Here is a 17,803-nt window from a genome sequence, read left to right as displayed (position 1 = left end):
AGGGGGGAGGGAGAGACAGAGTGATAGACAGAGAGAAGAGAGAGAGAGGGGAGGGAGAGACAGAGTGATAGACAGAGAGAAGAGAGAGAGAGGGGAGGGAGAGACAGAGAGAAGAGAGAGAGGGGGGAGGGAGAGACAGAGTGATAGACAGAGAGAAGAGAGAGAGAGGGGAGGGAGAGACAGAGTGATAGACAGAGGGAAGAGAGAGAGGGGGGAGGGAGAGACAGAGTGATAGACAGAGAGAAGAGAGAGAGAGGAGGGAGAGACAGAGTGATAGACAGAGAGAAGAGAGAGAGAGGGGAGGGAGAGACAATGATAGACAGAGAGAAGAGAGAAAGAGAGGAGGGAGAGAGAGAGATCCTAAGAAAATGAACAACAATGTCAAATGGTTTGATGAAGAATGCAAAAACCTAAGAAAGAAATTGAGAAACTTATCCAACCAAAAAACATAGGGACCCAGAAAACTTGAGCCTTTGCCTTCACTATGGTGAATCACTAAGACAATACAGAAGTACGCTACGGAAACAGAAGGAACAGCACGTCAGAAATCAGCTCAGTCAACAGCAACCTTGGGAAAATACTCTGCATTAAATCAAATCAAATCAAATTTTATTGGTCACATACAGTACACATATTTTGCAGATGTTATTGCAGGTGTAGTGAAATGCTAGGGTTCCTAGCTCCAACAGTGCAGTAGTATCTAACAATTCACAACAATACACACATCTAAAAGTAAAATAATGGAATTAAGAAATATATAAATATTAGATTGAGCAATGTCAGAGTGGCATTGACTAAAATACAGTAGAATAAAATACAGTATATAGATATGAGATGAGTAAAGCAGGATGTAAACATTATTTAAACATTATTAAAGTGACTAGTGTTCCATTATTAAAGTGGCCAGTGATTCCAAGTCTATGTACAGTGCCTTGCGAAAATATTCGGCCCCCTTGAACTTTGCGACCTTTTGCCACATTTCAGGCTTCAAACATAAAGATATAAAACTGTATTTTTTTGTGAAGAATCAACAACAAGTGGGACACAAGCATGAAGTGGAACGACATTTATCGGATATTTAAAACTTTTTTAACAAATCAAAAACTGAAAAATTGGGCGTGCAAAATGATTCAGCCCCTTTACTTTCAGTGCAGCAAACTCTCTCCAGAAGTTCAGTGAGGATCTCTGAATGATCCAATGTTGACCTAAATGACTAATGATGATAAATACAATCCACCTGTGTGTAATCAAGTCTCCGTATAAATGCACCTGCACTGTGATAGTCTCAGAGGTCCGTTAAAAGCGCAGAGAGCATCATGAAGAACAAGGAACACACCAGGCAGGTCCGAGATACTGTTGTGAAGAAGTTTAAAGCCAGATTTGGATACAAAAAGATTTCCCAAGCTTTAAACATCCCAAGGAGCACTGTGCAAGCGATAATATTGAAATGGAAGGAGTATCAGACCACTGCAAATCTACCAAGACCTGGCCGTCCCTCTAAACTTTCAGCTCATACAAGGAGAAGACTGATCAGAGATGCAGCCAAGAGGCCCATGATCACTCTGGATGAACTGCAGAGATCTACAGCTGAGGTGGGAGACTCTGTCCATAGGACAACAATCAGTCGTATATTGCACAAATCTGGCCTTTATGGAAGAGTGGCAAGAAGAAAGCCATTTCTTAAAGATATCCATAAAAAGTGTCGTTTAAAGTTTGCCACAAGCCACCTGGGAGACACACCAAACATGTGGAAGAAGGTGCTCTGGTCAGATGAAACCAAAATTGAACTTTTTGGCAACAATGCAAAACGTTATGTTTGGCGTAAAAGCAACACAGCTGAACACACCATCCCCACTGTCAAACATGGTGGTGGCAGCATCATGGTTTGGGCCTGCTTTTCTTCAGCAGGGACAGGGAAGATGGTTAAAATTGATGGGAAGATGGATGGAGCCAAATACAGGACCATTCTGGAAGAAAACCTGATGGAGTCTGCAAAAGACCTGAGACTGAGACGGAGATTTGTCTTCCAACAAGACAATGATCCAAAACATAAAGCAAAATCTACAATGGAATGGTTCAAAAATAAACATATCCAGGTGTTAGAATGGCCAAGTCCAGACCTGAATCCAATTGAGAATCTGTGGAAAGAACTGAAAACTGCTGTTCACAAATGCTCTCCATCCAACCTCACTGAGCTCGAGCTGTTTTGCAAGGAGGAATGGGAAAAAATGTCAGTCTCTCGATGTGCAAAACTGATAGAGACATACCCCAAGCGACTTACAGCTGTAATCGCAGCAAAAGGTGGCGCTACAAAGTATTAACTTAAGGGGGCTGAATAATTTTGCACGCCCAATTTTTCAGTTTTTGATTTGTTAAAAAAGTTTGAAATATCCAATAAATGTCGTTCCACTTCATGATTGTGTCCCACTTGTTGTTGATTCTTCACAAAAAAATACAGTTTTATATCTTTATGTTTGATGCCTGAAATGTGGCAAAAGGTCGCAAAGTTCAAGGGGGCCGAATACTTTCAGCCTAACAGCCTGATTTAACAGCCTGATTGCGGGCGGTGCAGTTGCCGTACCAGGCGGTGATACAGCCCAACAGTATGCTCTCAATTGTGCATTTGTAAATGTTTGTGAGGGTTTTAGGGGCCAAGCTAAATTTCTTCAGCCTCCTGAGGTTGAAGAGGCGCTAGTGCGCCTTCTTCACCCCACTGTCTGTGTGGGTGGACCATTTCAGATCGTCAGTGATGTGTACACAGAGGAACTTGAAGCTTTCCATCTTCTCCACTTCTGTCCCTCGATGTGGATAGGGTTGTGCTCCCTCTGCTGTTTCCTGAAGTCCATGATCAGGTCCTTTGTTTTGTTGACATTGAGTTAGAGGTTATTTTCCTGGCATCATGTTGTCATTGTTGCTAGTCAAGCCTACTAGTGTTGTGTTGTCTGTAAACTTGATGATTGAGTTGGAGGCGTGCGTGGCCACGCAATAAAAGAGAGTACAGGAGGGGACAGAGCACGCACCCTTGTGGGTCCCCTGTGTTGAGGATCACATACATGAATTGGCGAGGGCACTAGAACAGTCTGCAGCACCCGGCCTCACCCAACTAGAATTTGAATTCAAATGTCTACTGTTTGCTGAGGATCTAGTACTTCTGTCCCCAACCATGGAGGGCCTACAGCAACATCTAGATCTTCTTCACAGATTCTATCAGACCTGGGCCCTGGCAGTTGATCTAGGTAAGACATAATGTTGCTTTTAAAAAGGACCAGTTGCCAGGACCACAAATACAAATTCCATCTGGACAACAATGCCATAGAGCACACAAAAAACTATACATACCTTGGCCTAAACATCAGCGCCACAGGTTACTTCCATAAAGCTTTGAACGATCTGAGAGACAAGGCAAAAAGGGCCTTCTATGCCATAAAAAGGAACATAAAATTCGACATACAAATTAGGATCTGGATAAAATATACCTGAATCGGTTTTAGAACCCATTGCCCTTTATGGTTGTGAGGTCTGGGGTCCATTCACCAACCAAAAATTCACAAAATGGGACAAACAGCAAGTTGAGACTCTGCATGCGGAATTCTGCAAAAATATCCTTTGTGTACAATATAAAACACCAATAATTAAATTCTACAGCCACCTAAAAGGAAGCGATTCCCAAACCTTCCATATCAATCACCTACAGAGAAATTAACCTGGAGAAGAGTCCCCTAAGCAAGCTGGTCCTGTGGCTCTGTTCACAAACATACCTCACAGTGCCCCAGGACAGCAACACAATTAGACCCAACCAAATCATGAGAAATCAAAAAGTTAATTCATTTACACATTGGAAAGAATTTCCAAAAAACAGAGCAAACTGGAATGCTATTTGGCCCTAAACAGAGTACACGGAAAGAATTTCCAAAAAACAGAGCAAACTGGAATGCTATTTGGCCCTAAACAGAGTACACGGAAAGAATTTCCAAAAAACAGAGCAAACTGGAATGCTATTTGGCCCTAAACAGAGTACACGGAAAGAATTTCCAAAAAACAGAGCAAACTGGAATGCTATTTGGCCCTAAACAGAGTACACAGTGGCAGAATACCTGACCACTGTGACTGACCCAAACTTAAAGAAAGCTTTGACTATGTACAGACTCAGTGAGCATAGCCTTGCCATTGAGAAAGGCCGCCGAAGGCAGACCTGGCTCTCAAGAGAAGACAGGCTATGTGCAAGCTGCCCACAAAATGAGGTTGAAAACTGAGATGCACGTCCTAACCTCCTGCCCAATGTATGACCATATTAGAGACGCATATTTCCCTTAGATTACACAGACCCACAAAGATTTTGAAAACAAATCCAATTTTGATAACCTCCCATATCTATTGGGTGAAATACCACAGTGTGCAATCACAGCAGCAAGATGTGTGACCTGTTGCCACAAGAAAAGTGCAACCAGTGAAGAACAAACACCATTGTAAATACAACCTATGTTTAAGTTGATTTATTTGCCCTTTTGTACTTTAACTATTTGAGTGACAGAGTCTTAGACAGAGAAGATAGTGACAGAGTGATAGACAGAGAAGAGAGTGACAGAGTGATAGACAGAGAAGAGAGTGACAGAGTGATAGACAGAGAAAATAGAGAGTGACAGAGTCTTAGACAGAGAAGATAGTGACAGAGTGATAGACAGAGAAGAGAGAGAGTGACAGAGTCTTAGACAGAGAAGATAGTGACAGAGTGATAGACAGAGAAGAGAGTGACAGAGTGATAGACAAAGAAAAGAGAGAGAGTGACAGTCTTAGACAGAGAAAATAGAGAGAGTGACAGAGTGTTAGACAGAGAAGAGAGTGACAGAGTGATAGACAGAGAAGATAGTGACAGAGTGTTAGACAGAGAAGAGAGTGACAGAGTGATAGACAAAGAAAAGAGAGAGAGTGATAGGCTTGATAGGCATCAGAAATGAAATGCTGAAAAACAGCACACCTGAGTTGCAAAATGCTGTACTTAAATTGTTCAACATGGTTTTAACTTCTGGCTGCTTCCCTGATGTCTGGAACCAAGGGCTCATCTCCCCTATCCACAAAAGTGGAGACAAATCAGACCCCAATAATTACAGGGGAATTTGCGTAAACATCAACTTGGGAAAGGTTTTCTATAGCATTTTGAATTCAAGAATTCAAACATTTCTTCAAGACAAAAATGTAATAAGTACCTTTCAAATTGGCTTTCTTCCTAACCATCGCACTACTGACCATATATACACCTTACACACACTAATTACTAAACACGTCCACCAAAAAAAAGAGGGCAAAATCTTTGCTTGCTTTATTGACTTTAAAAAATCATTTGATTCTATTTGGCACAAAGGGCTATTCTATAAAATTCTCCAAAGTGGGCTTGGTGGTCAGGTGTATGACTTAATAAAATGTATGTACACAGAAAAAAAGTGTGCAATAAAAAATTAAAAACCAAAGAACAGAATTCTTTCCACAACGTCGAGGTGTGAGACAAGGCTGCAGTTGGAGTGCAAATCTTTTCAACATTTATATCAATGAATTAGCAGACATGTTGGACCAATCTCCAGCCCCAGGACTCACACTATTTGACACAGAGGTGAAATACCTGCTATATGCTGATGACTTGGTACTTCTATCACCAACCAAAGAAGGTCTTCAACAGAACATTAATATTCTAGAGCAATATTGCCATAATTGGGCCCTGGCAGTAAATTCCCCCCCCCAAAAAACAGGTCAGAAGCACAAATATAAATTCACCCTGAACAACAACATAATTGAACACACTAAAAATTACACCTACCTTGGTCTGACCATATCTACATCGGGAAACTTTACTATGGCAGTGAATACACTCAAAGAAAAAGCCTGCAGAGCATTGTATGCAATAAAAATGAAATTATTCAAAATCAACATCCCAGTTAGAATTTGGACCAAAATATTTGACAGTGTAATCCTACCAATAGCTCTTTACGGAAGTGAGGTTTGGGGGCCACTCAATAAACTGGACTTTAAAATGTGGGACAAACATCCAATTGAAGCCCTACATGCAGAATTCTGTTGGAAAATCTACAAGTCCAGAGAAATACACCAACTAATGCATGTAAGGCAGAATTGGGCCGCTTTCCAGTAGTAATGAAAATACAGAAATGATCATTAACATTTTGGCTACATCTAAATTCAAGTCCAAATTCAGCTGAGCCCAGAAACGAGCCCTCTCAGTCAGCTGGTGTTGGACCTCACCAACCAAGCTGAGCCCAGAAACGAGCCATCTCAGTCAGCTGGTGTTGGACCTCACCAACCAAGCTGAGCCCAGAAACGAGCCCTCTCAGTCAGCTGTTGTTGGACCTCACCAACCAAGCTGAGCCCAGAAACGAGCCCTCTCAGTCAGCTGGTGTTGGACCTCACCAACCAAGCTGAGCCCAGAAACGAGCCCTCTCAGTCAGCTGGTGTTGGACCTCACCAACCAAGCTGAGCCCAGAAACGAGCCCTCTTAGTCAGCTGGTGTTGGACCTCACCAACCAAGCTGAGCCCAGAAACGAGCCCTCTCAGTCAGCTGGTGTTGGACCTCACCAACCAAGCTGAGCCCAGAAACGATCCCTCTCAGTCAGCTGGTGTTGGACCTCCCCAACCAAGCTGAGCCCAGAAACGAGCCCTCTCAGTCAGCTGGTGTTGGACCTCACCAACCAAGCTGAGCCCAGAAACGAGCCCTCTCAGTCAGCTGGTGTTGGACCTCACCAACCAAGCTGAGCCCAGAAACGAGCCCTCTCAGTCAGCTGGTGTTGGACCTCACCAACCAAGCTGAGCCCAGCACTGCTTCAAAAGAAAGAGGTCCAATAAACAAAATCATGAACCAATCAAAGGACTCATATTTACAACATTGGAAAAAACGAAACAAAATCCCAAAGCCGACTAAATTGCTATCTGACCCTAAACAGAGAATATGAACTGGCTGATTATCTCTACTTTGTCAGAGATACGAAGCAGAGACAGATCCTTCCCAAGTACAGGCTGAGTGACCACCAATTGGCAATAGAAACCGGCAGACATAAAAAGACATGGCTACCCAAAGAGGAGCGTGTATGTGGTCACTGCATGACAGGGGAGGTAGAGACAGAGATGCACTTTCTCCTTTACTGTGATAAATATTCCTCACAAAGAGATTCATTATTCACAGAAATGACTACATTTATTCCACATTTGAACTTATTAAACCCATTGAAAAAGCAAAAAATACTAATGGGCGAAGGAGCATTGGCTCCTCTTGCAGCCAAATATGTATTTGCCATAGCCTGAGGGACACTGAATAATAACATCTGTATAGTAAGCAGTAACTTACTTATTATTACTATTATTATTATTACTATTATTGTTATTACCATTATAATTGTTGTTTAAATAGTAGTGGTATGGGTGGTAATGGTAATGATAGCAGTTTAGTGGTGGTAGTGGTAATGATGATAGTAGTTGTAATACTGATGAAATGGTGAAGAGAACCGTTATTTAGTTACAAGTTAGTTCTAGTTTCATTTTCCATATTTAGATTCTTATATTTATTACATTACATTCTACTATTGAATGTTACCATTTTATTGTTATTATTTTTGTATTTAATTTTGTATTATTATTTACCACCATTTGATATTACTATTTGTTATTGTTTATAATTTTATTACAATGTATATTGTATACATTGTTGCTTTGGCAATATTGACAATGTTTTTCATGCCAATAAAGCAGCTTGAATTTGATAGACAGAGAAGAGTGCAGAAACTGAGAGAGAAAGAGAGAAAACAGGACTATAACAATCCACATTATAACTACAGCCTTTACCTCCTTTTATTTAACTAGGCAAGTCAGTTAAAAACAAATTCTTATTTTCAATGACGGGCTTACCGGGAAACAGTGGGTTAACTGCCTTGTTCAGGGGCAGAACGACAGATTTGTACCTTGTCAGCTCGGGGATTCCATCCAGCAACCTTTCAGTGACTGGCCCAACGCTCTAACCACTAGGCTACCTGCCACTCCTTCTCTCTCTCTCTCTATCGCTCTCTCCGGTAGACCTCCCTGTTATTAGTTAATGTCATACTGTAGTTTTCAGGCCCATTCTCCATCCTGCTGTTAGCAGGCCAATATGTGTTCCAGTCACCCAGATGAGATGGAGAGGCCTGATACCTTATCATATGTTCCTCTGTCACACACACTGCACTGTACAAATGGGAGCTGCTCGCTACCTCGCTCACTACAACACCCAGACAAATGAACGTGTGTGTGTGGCTGGGGGGGATTTTGTCTGTGTGTGTGTGCATTCCTCTGTGCGTGCATGCCTACATTTACATGTTGTCACGTTCGTTGTAACGAGGAGACCAAGGTGCAGCGTGATGAGAATACATTCCTCTTATTTATTTAACGAAGAACACTTGAACACTTAAACAAAACAACAAAACGAATGTGAAGCTATAAACAACTAGTGCTGGCATGCAACTATACATAGACAATAACCCACCAAATACCCAAGGAATATGGCTACCTAAATATGGTCCCCAATCAGAGACAACGATAAAAAGCTGCCTCTGATTGAGAACCAATCTAGGCAACCATAGACATAAAAACACCTAGACTAGAAACAACCCCATAAACATACCAAAACCCTAGACAGGACAAAAACACATATATCACCCTCGTCACACCCTGACCTAACCAAAATAATAAAGAAAACAAAGAATACTAAGGTCAGGGCGTGACAGTACCCCCCCCCTCCAAAGGTGCGGACTCCCGGCCGCAAACCTAAACATATATGCGAGGGTCTGGGTGGACATCTAACCTTGGTGGCGGCTTAGGTTCTGGATGCCTCCCCCTTCTTTACACTGAGGGCTGGGGACCCTCGATGGGGACCCCGGGCTGGGGACCGTCGCTGGATGGATCATTATTATTTGTTATTGTTTATAATTTTATTACGATATACAGTATATTGTATAAATTGTTGCTTTGGCAATATTGACACAATGTTTTTCATGCCAATAAAGCAGCTTGAATTTGATAGACAGAGAAGAGTGCAGAAACTGAGTGAGAAAGAGAGAAAACAAGACTATAACAATCCACATTATAACTAGAGACTTTACCTCCTTTTATTTAACTAGGCAAGTCAGTTAAAAACAAATTCTTATTTTCAATGCGAGGAGCTGGAATACAGCGCACCGGGCTAGAATAGCGCACTGGAGACACCGTGCGCATCTCTGCATAACACGGTGCCTGACCAGTTACACACTCCCCACGGTAAGCACGAGGAGTTGGCTCAGGTCTCCTACCTGACTCTGCCAATTTCCTCATGTTTCACCCCCCCCAAAAATAACATCTTGGGGCTTCCGTGCTAGCTGTGTACCTTCATATCTTCGCTGTTCCTCTATTCTCCTGTATTTCTCCTCATAGTATCACCGTTCAGCTTTTGCTGCCTCCAACTCCTCCTTAGGACGGCGATACTCCCCCGGGGTCCTGCTCCATCTAATACCTCCTCCCAGGTCCATTTCCCCATGAATCGCTGTTCCTCCTTTTCACGCTGCTTGGTCCTGGTTTGGTGGGTTATTGTCTATGTATAGTTGCATGCCAGCACTAGTTGTTTATAGCTTCACATTCGTTTTGTTGTTTTGTTTAAGTGTTCAAGTGTTCTTCGTTAAATAAATAAGAGGAATGTATTCTCATCACGCTGCACCTTGGTCTCCTCGTTACAACGAACGTGACAACATGGCAGAATAGGGTGAATTCAGGTTCATACTGTATATGCAACATATACCACACATTATACAATCCTACAATTACATCATGAGAAATCATATGAGTGATATTGCCCATGTTAACTGAGATTGATAATCCTTGCATGGAGAGACACCAGAGGATTTCCCTTTTCATCTGGTATGTTAAAGACTGTTGACCTGGGATGTCCTGCTACGGTACAGTTATATCACAGAGGGCTCGTGTTGTGTCTCTCCCTGCCTTGCCAACCATCATCATTAATACTGAGGGAGGGAGGGAGGGAGGGAGGGAGGGAGGGGGGAGAGGGAGGGAGGGGGAGAGGTAGGGAGGGGGAGAGGAGGAGGTGCGATGGGCAGAGAGGCTGATTGCTGTGAAATATGGTGGATGTATTAAATTATTGCTGAAAAAGTTACAACTCTAATAAATTGTATTTATGTTAATGGTCAGTTCTGATTTAATGGCTCTATTAAAGGGAAATATGTGGGCTGACACTCTCTCTCTTTCTGCCCCTCTCACTCTATTGCGCTAAACTTCTCTTTCTCTCCTTCTCTCCGACTCTCCTCTCTTTCCCACCCTTTTTTCATTTTACCTCTCCCTAAATGTTCTAAATTCTAAATGTTCTCTTCTCTCTTTGCCTTTTTTATCTTCTGCCTTTCTCTACTCTACCCTTCTTTCTTGCTCTACCCCCCCTTTCTCTCTCCAGTCCCCCAGAGTGTTGCCCCTCCCTCTAGTCTCCAGAGTGGGAGTGGCTTCAGTGTCCAGGTGAGCTGGGCCCCGCCCCTCCAGGCGAGAGGAGTGATTGACAGGTACAAACTGACGGCCTACAACCTGGATCAGCCTGACTCAACACCTGTTACTGCCTCCTACCTGTCCACTGGTAACCACACAAGTAAGACACACACACACTTGCATACATGCACAGAGGCAGGCACACACGGATGCAAGGAGGTGCCCACACACACACACACACACACACACACACACTCAGGGGAGGACGGGGAAAAAGGGGGACTAATGCTGGCAACCACATGAGCTGGTCTAGCCCAGATACCAGTGATGTCATATTAGAGAACTCTCCATCTCCACCTCTCTCCTCCCCTCTCACTTTATCTCTTTTACGATGATGATGCCGTCTCTATGATTCGTCACTTCTCCCATCCTCTCTGCCATGTCTCCGGGCAAATAGGAAGATTGGCCCTCCTCTCCTCCTCTTCTTTTCCTCCCCCCCTCTCTGTTTCCCTGGCACACGCGGAGGTGAGCGGCGACAAGGCCGTGTTAATTTATGATGGCCCTGACACCTGACGTAGAATTACTCCGACAGATAAAAACACAGGAAGCAGATGAGTGTGTAATGGGAGTAGAGTGGGGCCTAATTGAATTAAAATATGGGTGAGTGAGAAGAGAGGAAGAGGGCGAGAGAGAGACACCTAGCCAATTACAGCACGACAGAAAGGCTGTTTTGCGCCGGTTGTCCCACGGCCCAGTCAACACGACAGCCATCTATCTGGCGCGAGCCAGATAGCCACTCAAAGATCTCTCAAAGATCTCCCTCTCACCACCTCTTCCCTCTCTTCCTCCCCTCGGTCGACCCCTTCCAACAGGAGCCTCTATGTTTCAGATCTCCCTCACCACCTCTTCCCTCTCTTCCTCCCCACGGTCGACCCCTTCCAACAGGAGCCGCTATGTTTCAGATGATGATGAATTTAATAAATAAATCCTGGTGATTTTTAACTGTAAAAATTAATTAAACGCGAGCGCTTTCTCTGGTCTTACTGTGTGTAATTTACAGCCTGCGGGGTCCTGGAGAAAGTAGCCTATTTATACAGGGGAGAGAGGGGTGAAACTGAAACTCTAGCAGAGAGAGAGGAGGACCACTAATGACCCTACATATTGAATGCACCGGAATTATATTTATATAGCAGGAATTTCACACAGACCTGAGAGAGAGAGAGGAAACATGTCAGGGAAAAAGAAAAAGAAAGACAAGAAACACATGAGAGAAAAAGAAAGGGGGGATTTTATATTTATTGTGCTTCAAAGGAAGCTGGCAGTGTTTATCTGTCTGAGGCCTCTCAGGTTGCAGAAAGAGGATCGGCCCCTGTGTGTCTGCCTGCTCCTATTTATACCTGGACAACACTGACACTCTGGGCCCACACAGCCTGCCTGCCTGGGTCTCCTCTCCTCTGGTATCTATACATCTAGAGAGAGGAGAGGGCACTCCCCTGGGGGAATACCCTTGAAAACCAGAGGAAGAGAAAGAGGGGGAGCGGAGGACAGGAAGAAGGGAGTAAGGGTGTAGCAGGAGTCACTCTGGCTATTAGCTGATCCCCCTCACTCTCTACTGCTCTCTTTCTGCTATATATCTCTACCTTCTTCTTTCATCTCTTTCCCCCTCCCCTTTCCCTGTTCCCCCTCCTCTCTCTCTCTCTCTCTGTCTCTCTCTTCGCTGTGTGAGTTATGTGCTAGATATCAGTATTTGATAATAAAGCTGGTGCCTATTAAGAGTGTTTGGAAAGCCTACACATTGGGCCTACAGAACACCACTCTAGTCTGCACAGAAGAGGAGGAAGGCTTGAAATTTGGAAAAGAAAAGGGTGACAATTGACTCCCTGCCCGCTTGTCCCCATTCTCTCACACTCTCTCACACTCTCACTCTCTCGCTCTCTCTCTCCCCCTCTCCCTCTCTCTCTCTCTCCCCCCCTCTCCCTCTTTCTCCCTGTCGCTCTCTCTCTTCCCCTCTCCCTCTCTCTCTCCCTGTCTCTCTCTCTCTCTCTCTCCCCTTCTCCATCTCTCTCTCCGTCTCTCTCCCTCTCTCTCTCTCACTCTCTCCCTGTCTCTCTCTCTCCCCCTCTCCCTCTCTCACTCCCTGTCTCTCTCTTCCCCTCTCCCTGTCTCTCTCTCTCTCCCCCTCTCCCTCTCTCTCTCTCCCTCTCTTTGTTTTGGCTGTGCCTATTTCCCTCTTTCTTTCTTTCTTTCTCTCTCTTTCTCTGTCTCTCTGTTTAGGCCTGTTGGAGGGTCTGACTCCGTTTACACGCTACGTTGTCACGGTTACAGCGTGCACCTGGGCTGGCTGTACCGAGAGTCCCCGTGACGACAGTAGAGATGGAGACGTGAGTTGGAGCATCACCACTCCAGAAGAGGGTACAATCACGCACACACACACACACACACACACACACACACACACACACACACACACACACACACACACACACACACACACACACACACACTCTCTCTCTCTTCTGATGAATGTTAAAACCAGGATGAAGCGTGTTCAGCGAGCGTCATTTAACTAGAACCACTAGACTCTTTCTTAATGATACATTGACACTAAAACTGTAATCACTCCATCGCTTAGGAGGAGGCTGTTTGAATGGATGTGTGTGTTTGTGTGGAAGGAGGGGTGTGTATAAGAATTTAGTGGCGAGGTGTGTATAGAGTGTATAAGCGTTGGAGTTGTGGATGGTTAGATTAGCCTCCAGGGGTCAGTTCGGGTTAAGGAGTGAGTGTGTTCTCGTTAATGTACTGGTCGGTATGTGGGTGTGGTTTTTCAGTGTCAAGGAATATTAACGTCTAAAGGTAGTATTGTCCAAAGAAGGTGGTTTGGTAGGAGTTTATATTATTCAGGTTAAGTGAATGTGGGTCTGTGAAGGTGGCTGAATTGGAGTATGAGCTACTTAGTGAATATGTGTGTTATAGTTCAGGAGTGAGTGTCAGTTAATGAATAAGTGTGTATATGTTGAATAGAGGTGTTCAATAATAACTGCATACACGTAGATAAGGTTTCTAAGCATTATGGAATGGCAGAGGTATATAGAGGTATATAGAGGTTAGTAGAGATGAATCCAGCTCTATCCTTAATGTGCTGCATCCCTAACTCCTCTAATACTGCTCAATGTCCTCTTTAATTCCTCGGCCATTGTTCCGGCAGCAGGCCTGTCATTACAGCAGGCAGCTAGAGAAGATTAATGGAACACACACGCACGCACTGGAATCCTGCCTTCTATTATCCAGGGATCTAGTCTCGTGCAGCTCAGTTCGTAGAGCCAGGGTTGAAGGTTTGAAAATGTATGTTCTCACTAACTGTAAGTTGCTCTGTATAAGAGTGTCTGCTAAAACACTAAAATATAAATGGTTCACTACTCTGGTGGTGGGGGGAGGAGACTAGTTGATTGAACAGTGGAGAAGACATTCAGAAATAATAAACACTTTTCTTTTCAGAGGGGGGAGAAAGACAGAACAAGAGGGAAAGAACGCACCAGAGAGAGAATAGGGGGGGCTAAAACAAACAGCGGGAATAAAGACAGATTAATTGTCATGGCTGAGTATACCCCTCCGTCTGATGGTCTGATAAAGCTGGCTGCTCTCTATCTCTCTCTCTCTAGTACAGTACCTATCTCATAGTTGTAGAGCTAATGCACCAGCACAGCGTCACGCAGCTGAGTAGCCCTCTAGTCTAGCTAACAAGAGCACAGCGTCACGCGGCTAAGTAGCCCTCTAGTCTAGCTAACAAGAGCACAACGCCACGCGGCTAAGTAGCCCTCTAGTCTAGCTAACAAGAGCACAGCGTCACGCGGCTAAGTAGCCCTCTAGTCTAGCTAACAAGAGCACAGCGTCACGCGGCTGAGTAGCCCTCTAGTCTAGCTAACAAGAGCACAACGCCACGCGGCTAAGTAGCCCTCTAGTCTAGCTAACAAGAGCACAACGCCACGCGGCTTAGTAGCCCTCTAGTCTAGCTAACAAGAGCATAGCGTCACGCGGCTGAGTAGCCCTCTAGTCTAGCTAACAAGAGCACAGCGCCACGCGGCTGAGTAGCCCTCTAGAGTCTAGCTAACACCAGCACAGCGTCACATCGCTGAGTAGCCCTCTAGTCTAGCTAACAAGAACACAGCGTCACCCGGCTGAGTAGCCCTCTAGAGTCTAGCTAACAAGAGCACAGCGTCACATCGCTGAGTAGCCCTCTAGTCTAGCTAACAAGAACACAGCGTCACGCGGCTGAGTAGCCCTCTAGAGTCTAGCTAACAAGAGCACAGCGTCACACGGCTGAGTAGCCCTCTAGTCTAGCTAACAAGAGCACAACGTCACGCAGCTGAGTAGCCCTCTAGTCTAGCTAACAAGAGCACAGCGTCACGCGGCTGAGTAGCCCCCTAGAGTCTAGCTAACACCAGCACAGCGTCACATCGCTGAGTAGCCCTCTAGTCTAGCTAACAAGAACACAGCGTCACGCGGCTGAGTAGCCCTCTAGAGTCTAGCCAACACCAGCACAGCGTCACGCGGCTGAGTAGCCCTCTAGAGTCTAGCTAACACGAGCACAGCGTCACATCGCTGAGTAGCCCTCTAGAGTCTAGCTAAAACCGGCACAGCGTCACATCGCTGAGTAGCCCTCTAGAGTCTAGCTAACACCAGCACAGCGTCATGCGGCTGAGTAGCCCTCTAGTCTAGCTAACACGAGCACAGCGTCACACGGCCGAGTAGCCTTCTAGAGTCTAGCTAACACGAGCACAGCGTCACGCGGCTTAGTAGCCTTCTAGAGTCTAGCTAACACCAGCACAGCGTCACGCGGTTGAGTAGCCCTCTAGAGTCTAGCTAACACCAGCACAGCGTCACGCGGCTGAGTAGCCCTCTAGTCTAGCTAACACCAGCACAGCGTCACGAGGCTGAGTAGCCCTCTAGTCTAGCTAACACCAGCACAGCATCACATGGCTGAGAAGCCCTCTAGTCTAGCTAACACCAGCACAGCGTCACGCGGCTGAGTAGCCCTCTAGAGTCTAGCTAACACCAGCACAGCGTCACGCGGCTTAGTAGCCCTCTAGTCTAGCTAACACCAGCACAGCGTCACGCGGCTGAGTAGCCCTCTAGAGTCTAGCTAACACCAGCACAGCGTCACGCGGCTGAGTAGCCCTCTAGTCTAGCTAACACCAGCACAGCATCACGCGGCTGAGTAGCCCTCTAGAGTCTAGCTAACACCAGCACAGCACCATGCGGCTGAGTAGCCCTCTAGAGTCTAGCTAACACCAGCACAGCGCCACGCGGCTGAGTAGCCCTCTATTCTAGATAACACCAGCACAGCGTAACGCGGCTGAGTAGCCCTCTAGAGTCTAGCTAACACCAGCACAGCGCCACGCGGCTGAGTAGCCCTCTATTCTAGATAACACCAGCACAGCGTCACGCGGCTGAGTAGCCCTCTAGAGTCTAGCTAACACCAGCACAGCGCCATGCGGCTGAGTAGCCCTCTATTCTAGATAACACCAGCACAGCGTCATGCGGCTGAGTAGCCCTCTAGTCTAGCTAACACCAGCACAGCGTCACGCGGCTGAGTAGCCCTCTATTCTAGATAACACCAGCACAGCGTAACGCGGCTGAGTAGCCCTCTAGTCTAGCTAACACCAGCACAGCGTCACGCGGCTGAGTAGCCCTCTATTCTAGATAACACCAGCACAGCGTCACACGGCTGAGTAGCCCTCTATTCTAGATAACACCAGCACAGCGTCACACGGCTGAGTAGCCCTCTAGTCTAGCTAACACCAGCACAGCGTCACACGGCTGAGTAGCCCTCTAGAGTCTAGCTAACACCAGCACAGCGTCACACGGCTGAGTAGCCCTCTATTCTAGATAACACCAGCACAGCGTCACACGGCTGAGTAGCCCTCTAGTCTAGCTAACACCAGCACAGCATCACAGGGCTGAGTAGCCCTCTAGTCTAGCTAACACTGAGCAGGCAGGTATAGGGAGCAGGCAGGCAGGTATAGGGAGCAGGCAGGTATAGGGGGGTCCTGAGCCCTCCACGGCTGTACAGTGAGCTATGCAGGCAGTTTTTCAGGCTGTCGTCCATTAATCTAGGTTGAGCTATATAGCCTTGTTTAAGAGCTAATATGACGGTAGGGGTCAGTGTGCAGTAGGAAAATCAATTTGATGTGGACGTGATTACAAAAAGAGAGATTATAGTATCGATTCTCGCCGAGTGAAATTTAAACATTGTTCTCTGTCAGGAGAGACCGGAGTAACAGCTAGACTCTGTTTCTGTTTCTCACTCACACACACACATTCACTCACACACACATTCACACACACACACACACACACACACACACACACACACACACACACACACACACACACTTACACACATATTCACACACACATTTAAACACACACACAGACAAAAACACACACACATCTATACACACATTCATCCACACACTTTCACATACACATTTACAGAACATTCACACACACACACACACACACACACACACACATTCACACACACATTTACACAACGACAGAGATGGCCGCCTCGCTTCGCGTTCCTAGGAAACTATGCAGTCTTTTGTTTTTTTACGTGTTATTTCTTACATTAGTACCCCAGGTCATCTTAGGTTTCATTACATACAGTCGAGAAGAACTACTGAATATAAGATCAGCGTCAACTCACCATCAGTACGACCAAGAATATGTTTTTCGCGACGCGGATCCTGTGTTCTGCCTTACAAACAGGACAACGGAGTGGATCCCATGCAGCGACCCAAAAAACGACTCCGAAAAAGAGGGAAACGAGGCGGTCTTCTGGTCAGACTCCGGAGACGGGCACATTGTGCACCACTCCCTAGCATTCTTCTTGCCAATGTCCAGTCTCTTGACAACAAGGTTGATGAAATCCGAGCAAGGGTAGCATTCCAGAGGGACATCAGAGACTGTAACGTTCTTTGCTTCACGGAAACGTGACTCACTGGAGAGACGCTATCCGAGGCGGTGAAGCCAACGGGTTTCTCCACGCATCGCGCAGACAGAAACAAACATCTTTCTGGTAAGAAGAGGGGCGGGGGCGTATGCCTTATGGCTAACGTGACATGGTGTGATGAAAGAAACATACAGAAAATCCTTCTGTTCACCTGATTTAGAATTCCTCACAATCAAATGTAGACCGCATTATCTACCAAGAGAATTATCTTCGATTATAATCACAGCCGTATATATCCCCCCCCAAGCAGACACATCGATGGCTCTGAACTAACTTTATTTAACTCTTTGCAAACTGGAAACC

General features: G+C 45.5%; 1 protein-coding gene across 1 annotated transcript in view; it reads left to right on the top strand.

The window, feature by feature from the left end:
* Positions 1-17,803, top strand: part of LOC110498381 (usherin) — a 432,088-nt gene that overhangs the window by 170,164 nt on the left and 244,121 nt on the right. Inside the window, exons 34-35 of the mRNA XM_036955034.2 lie at positions 10,460-10,645; positions 12,760-12,897. Of these exons, the coding sequence (XP_036810929.2) occupies positions 10,460-10,645; positions 12,760-12,897 (324 nt within the window). The remainder of the gene's footprint in view (positions 1-10,459; positions 10,646-12,759; positions 12,898-17,803) is intronic.

The sequence above is a fragment of the Oncorhynchus mykiss genome, chromosome 19 (assembly GCF_057628025.1).
Source record: "Oncorhynchus mykiss isolate SJ-2025 chromosome 19, ASM5762802v1, whole genome shotgun sequence".
In the NCBI taxonomy this organism is placed as follows: domain Eukaryota; kingdom Metazoa; phylum Chordata; class Actinopteri; order Salmoniformes; family Salmonidae; genus Oncorhynchus; species Oncorhynchus mykiss.
Note: the sequence above shows the minus strand (reverse complement) of the source record. Positions and strands in the feature narration are given on the sequence as shown.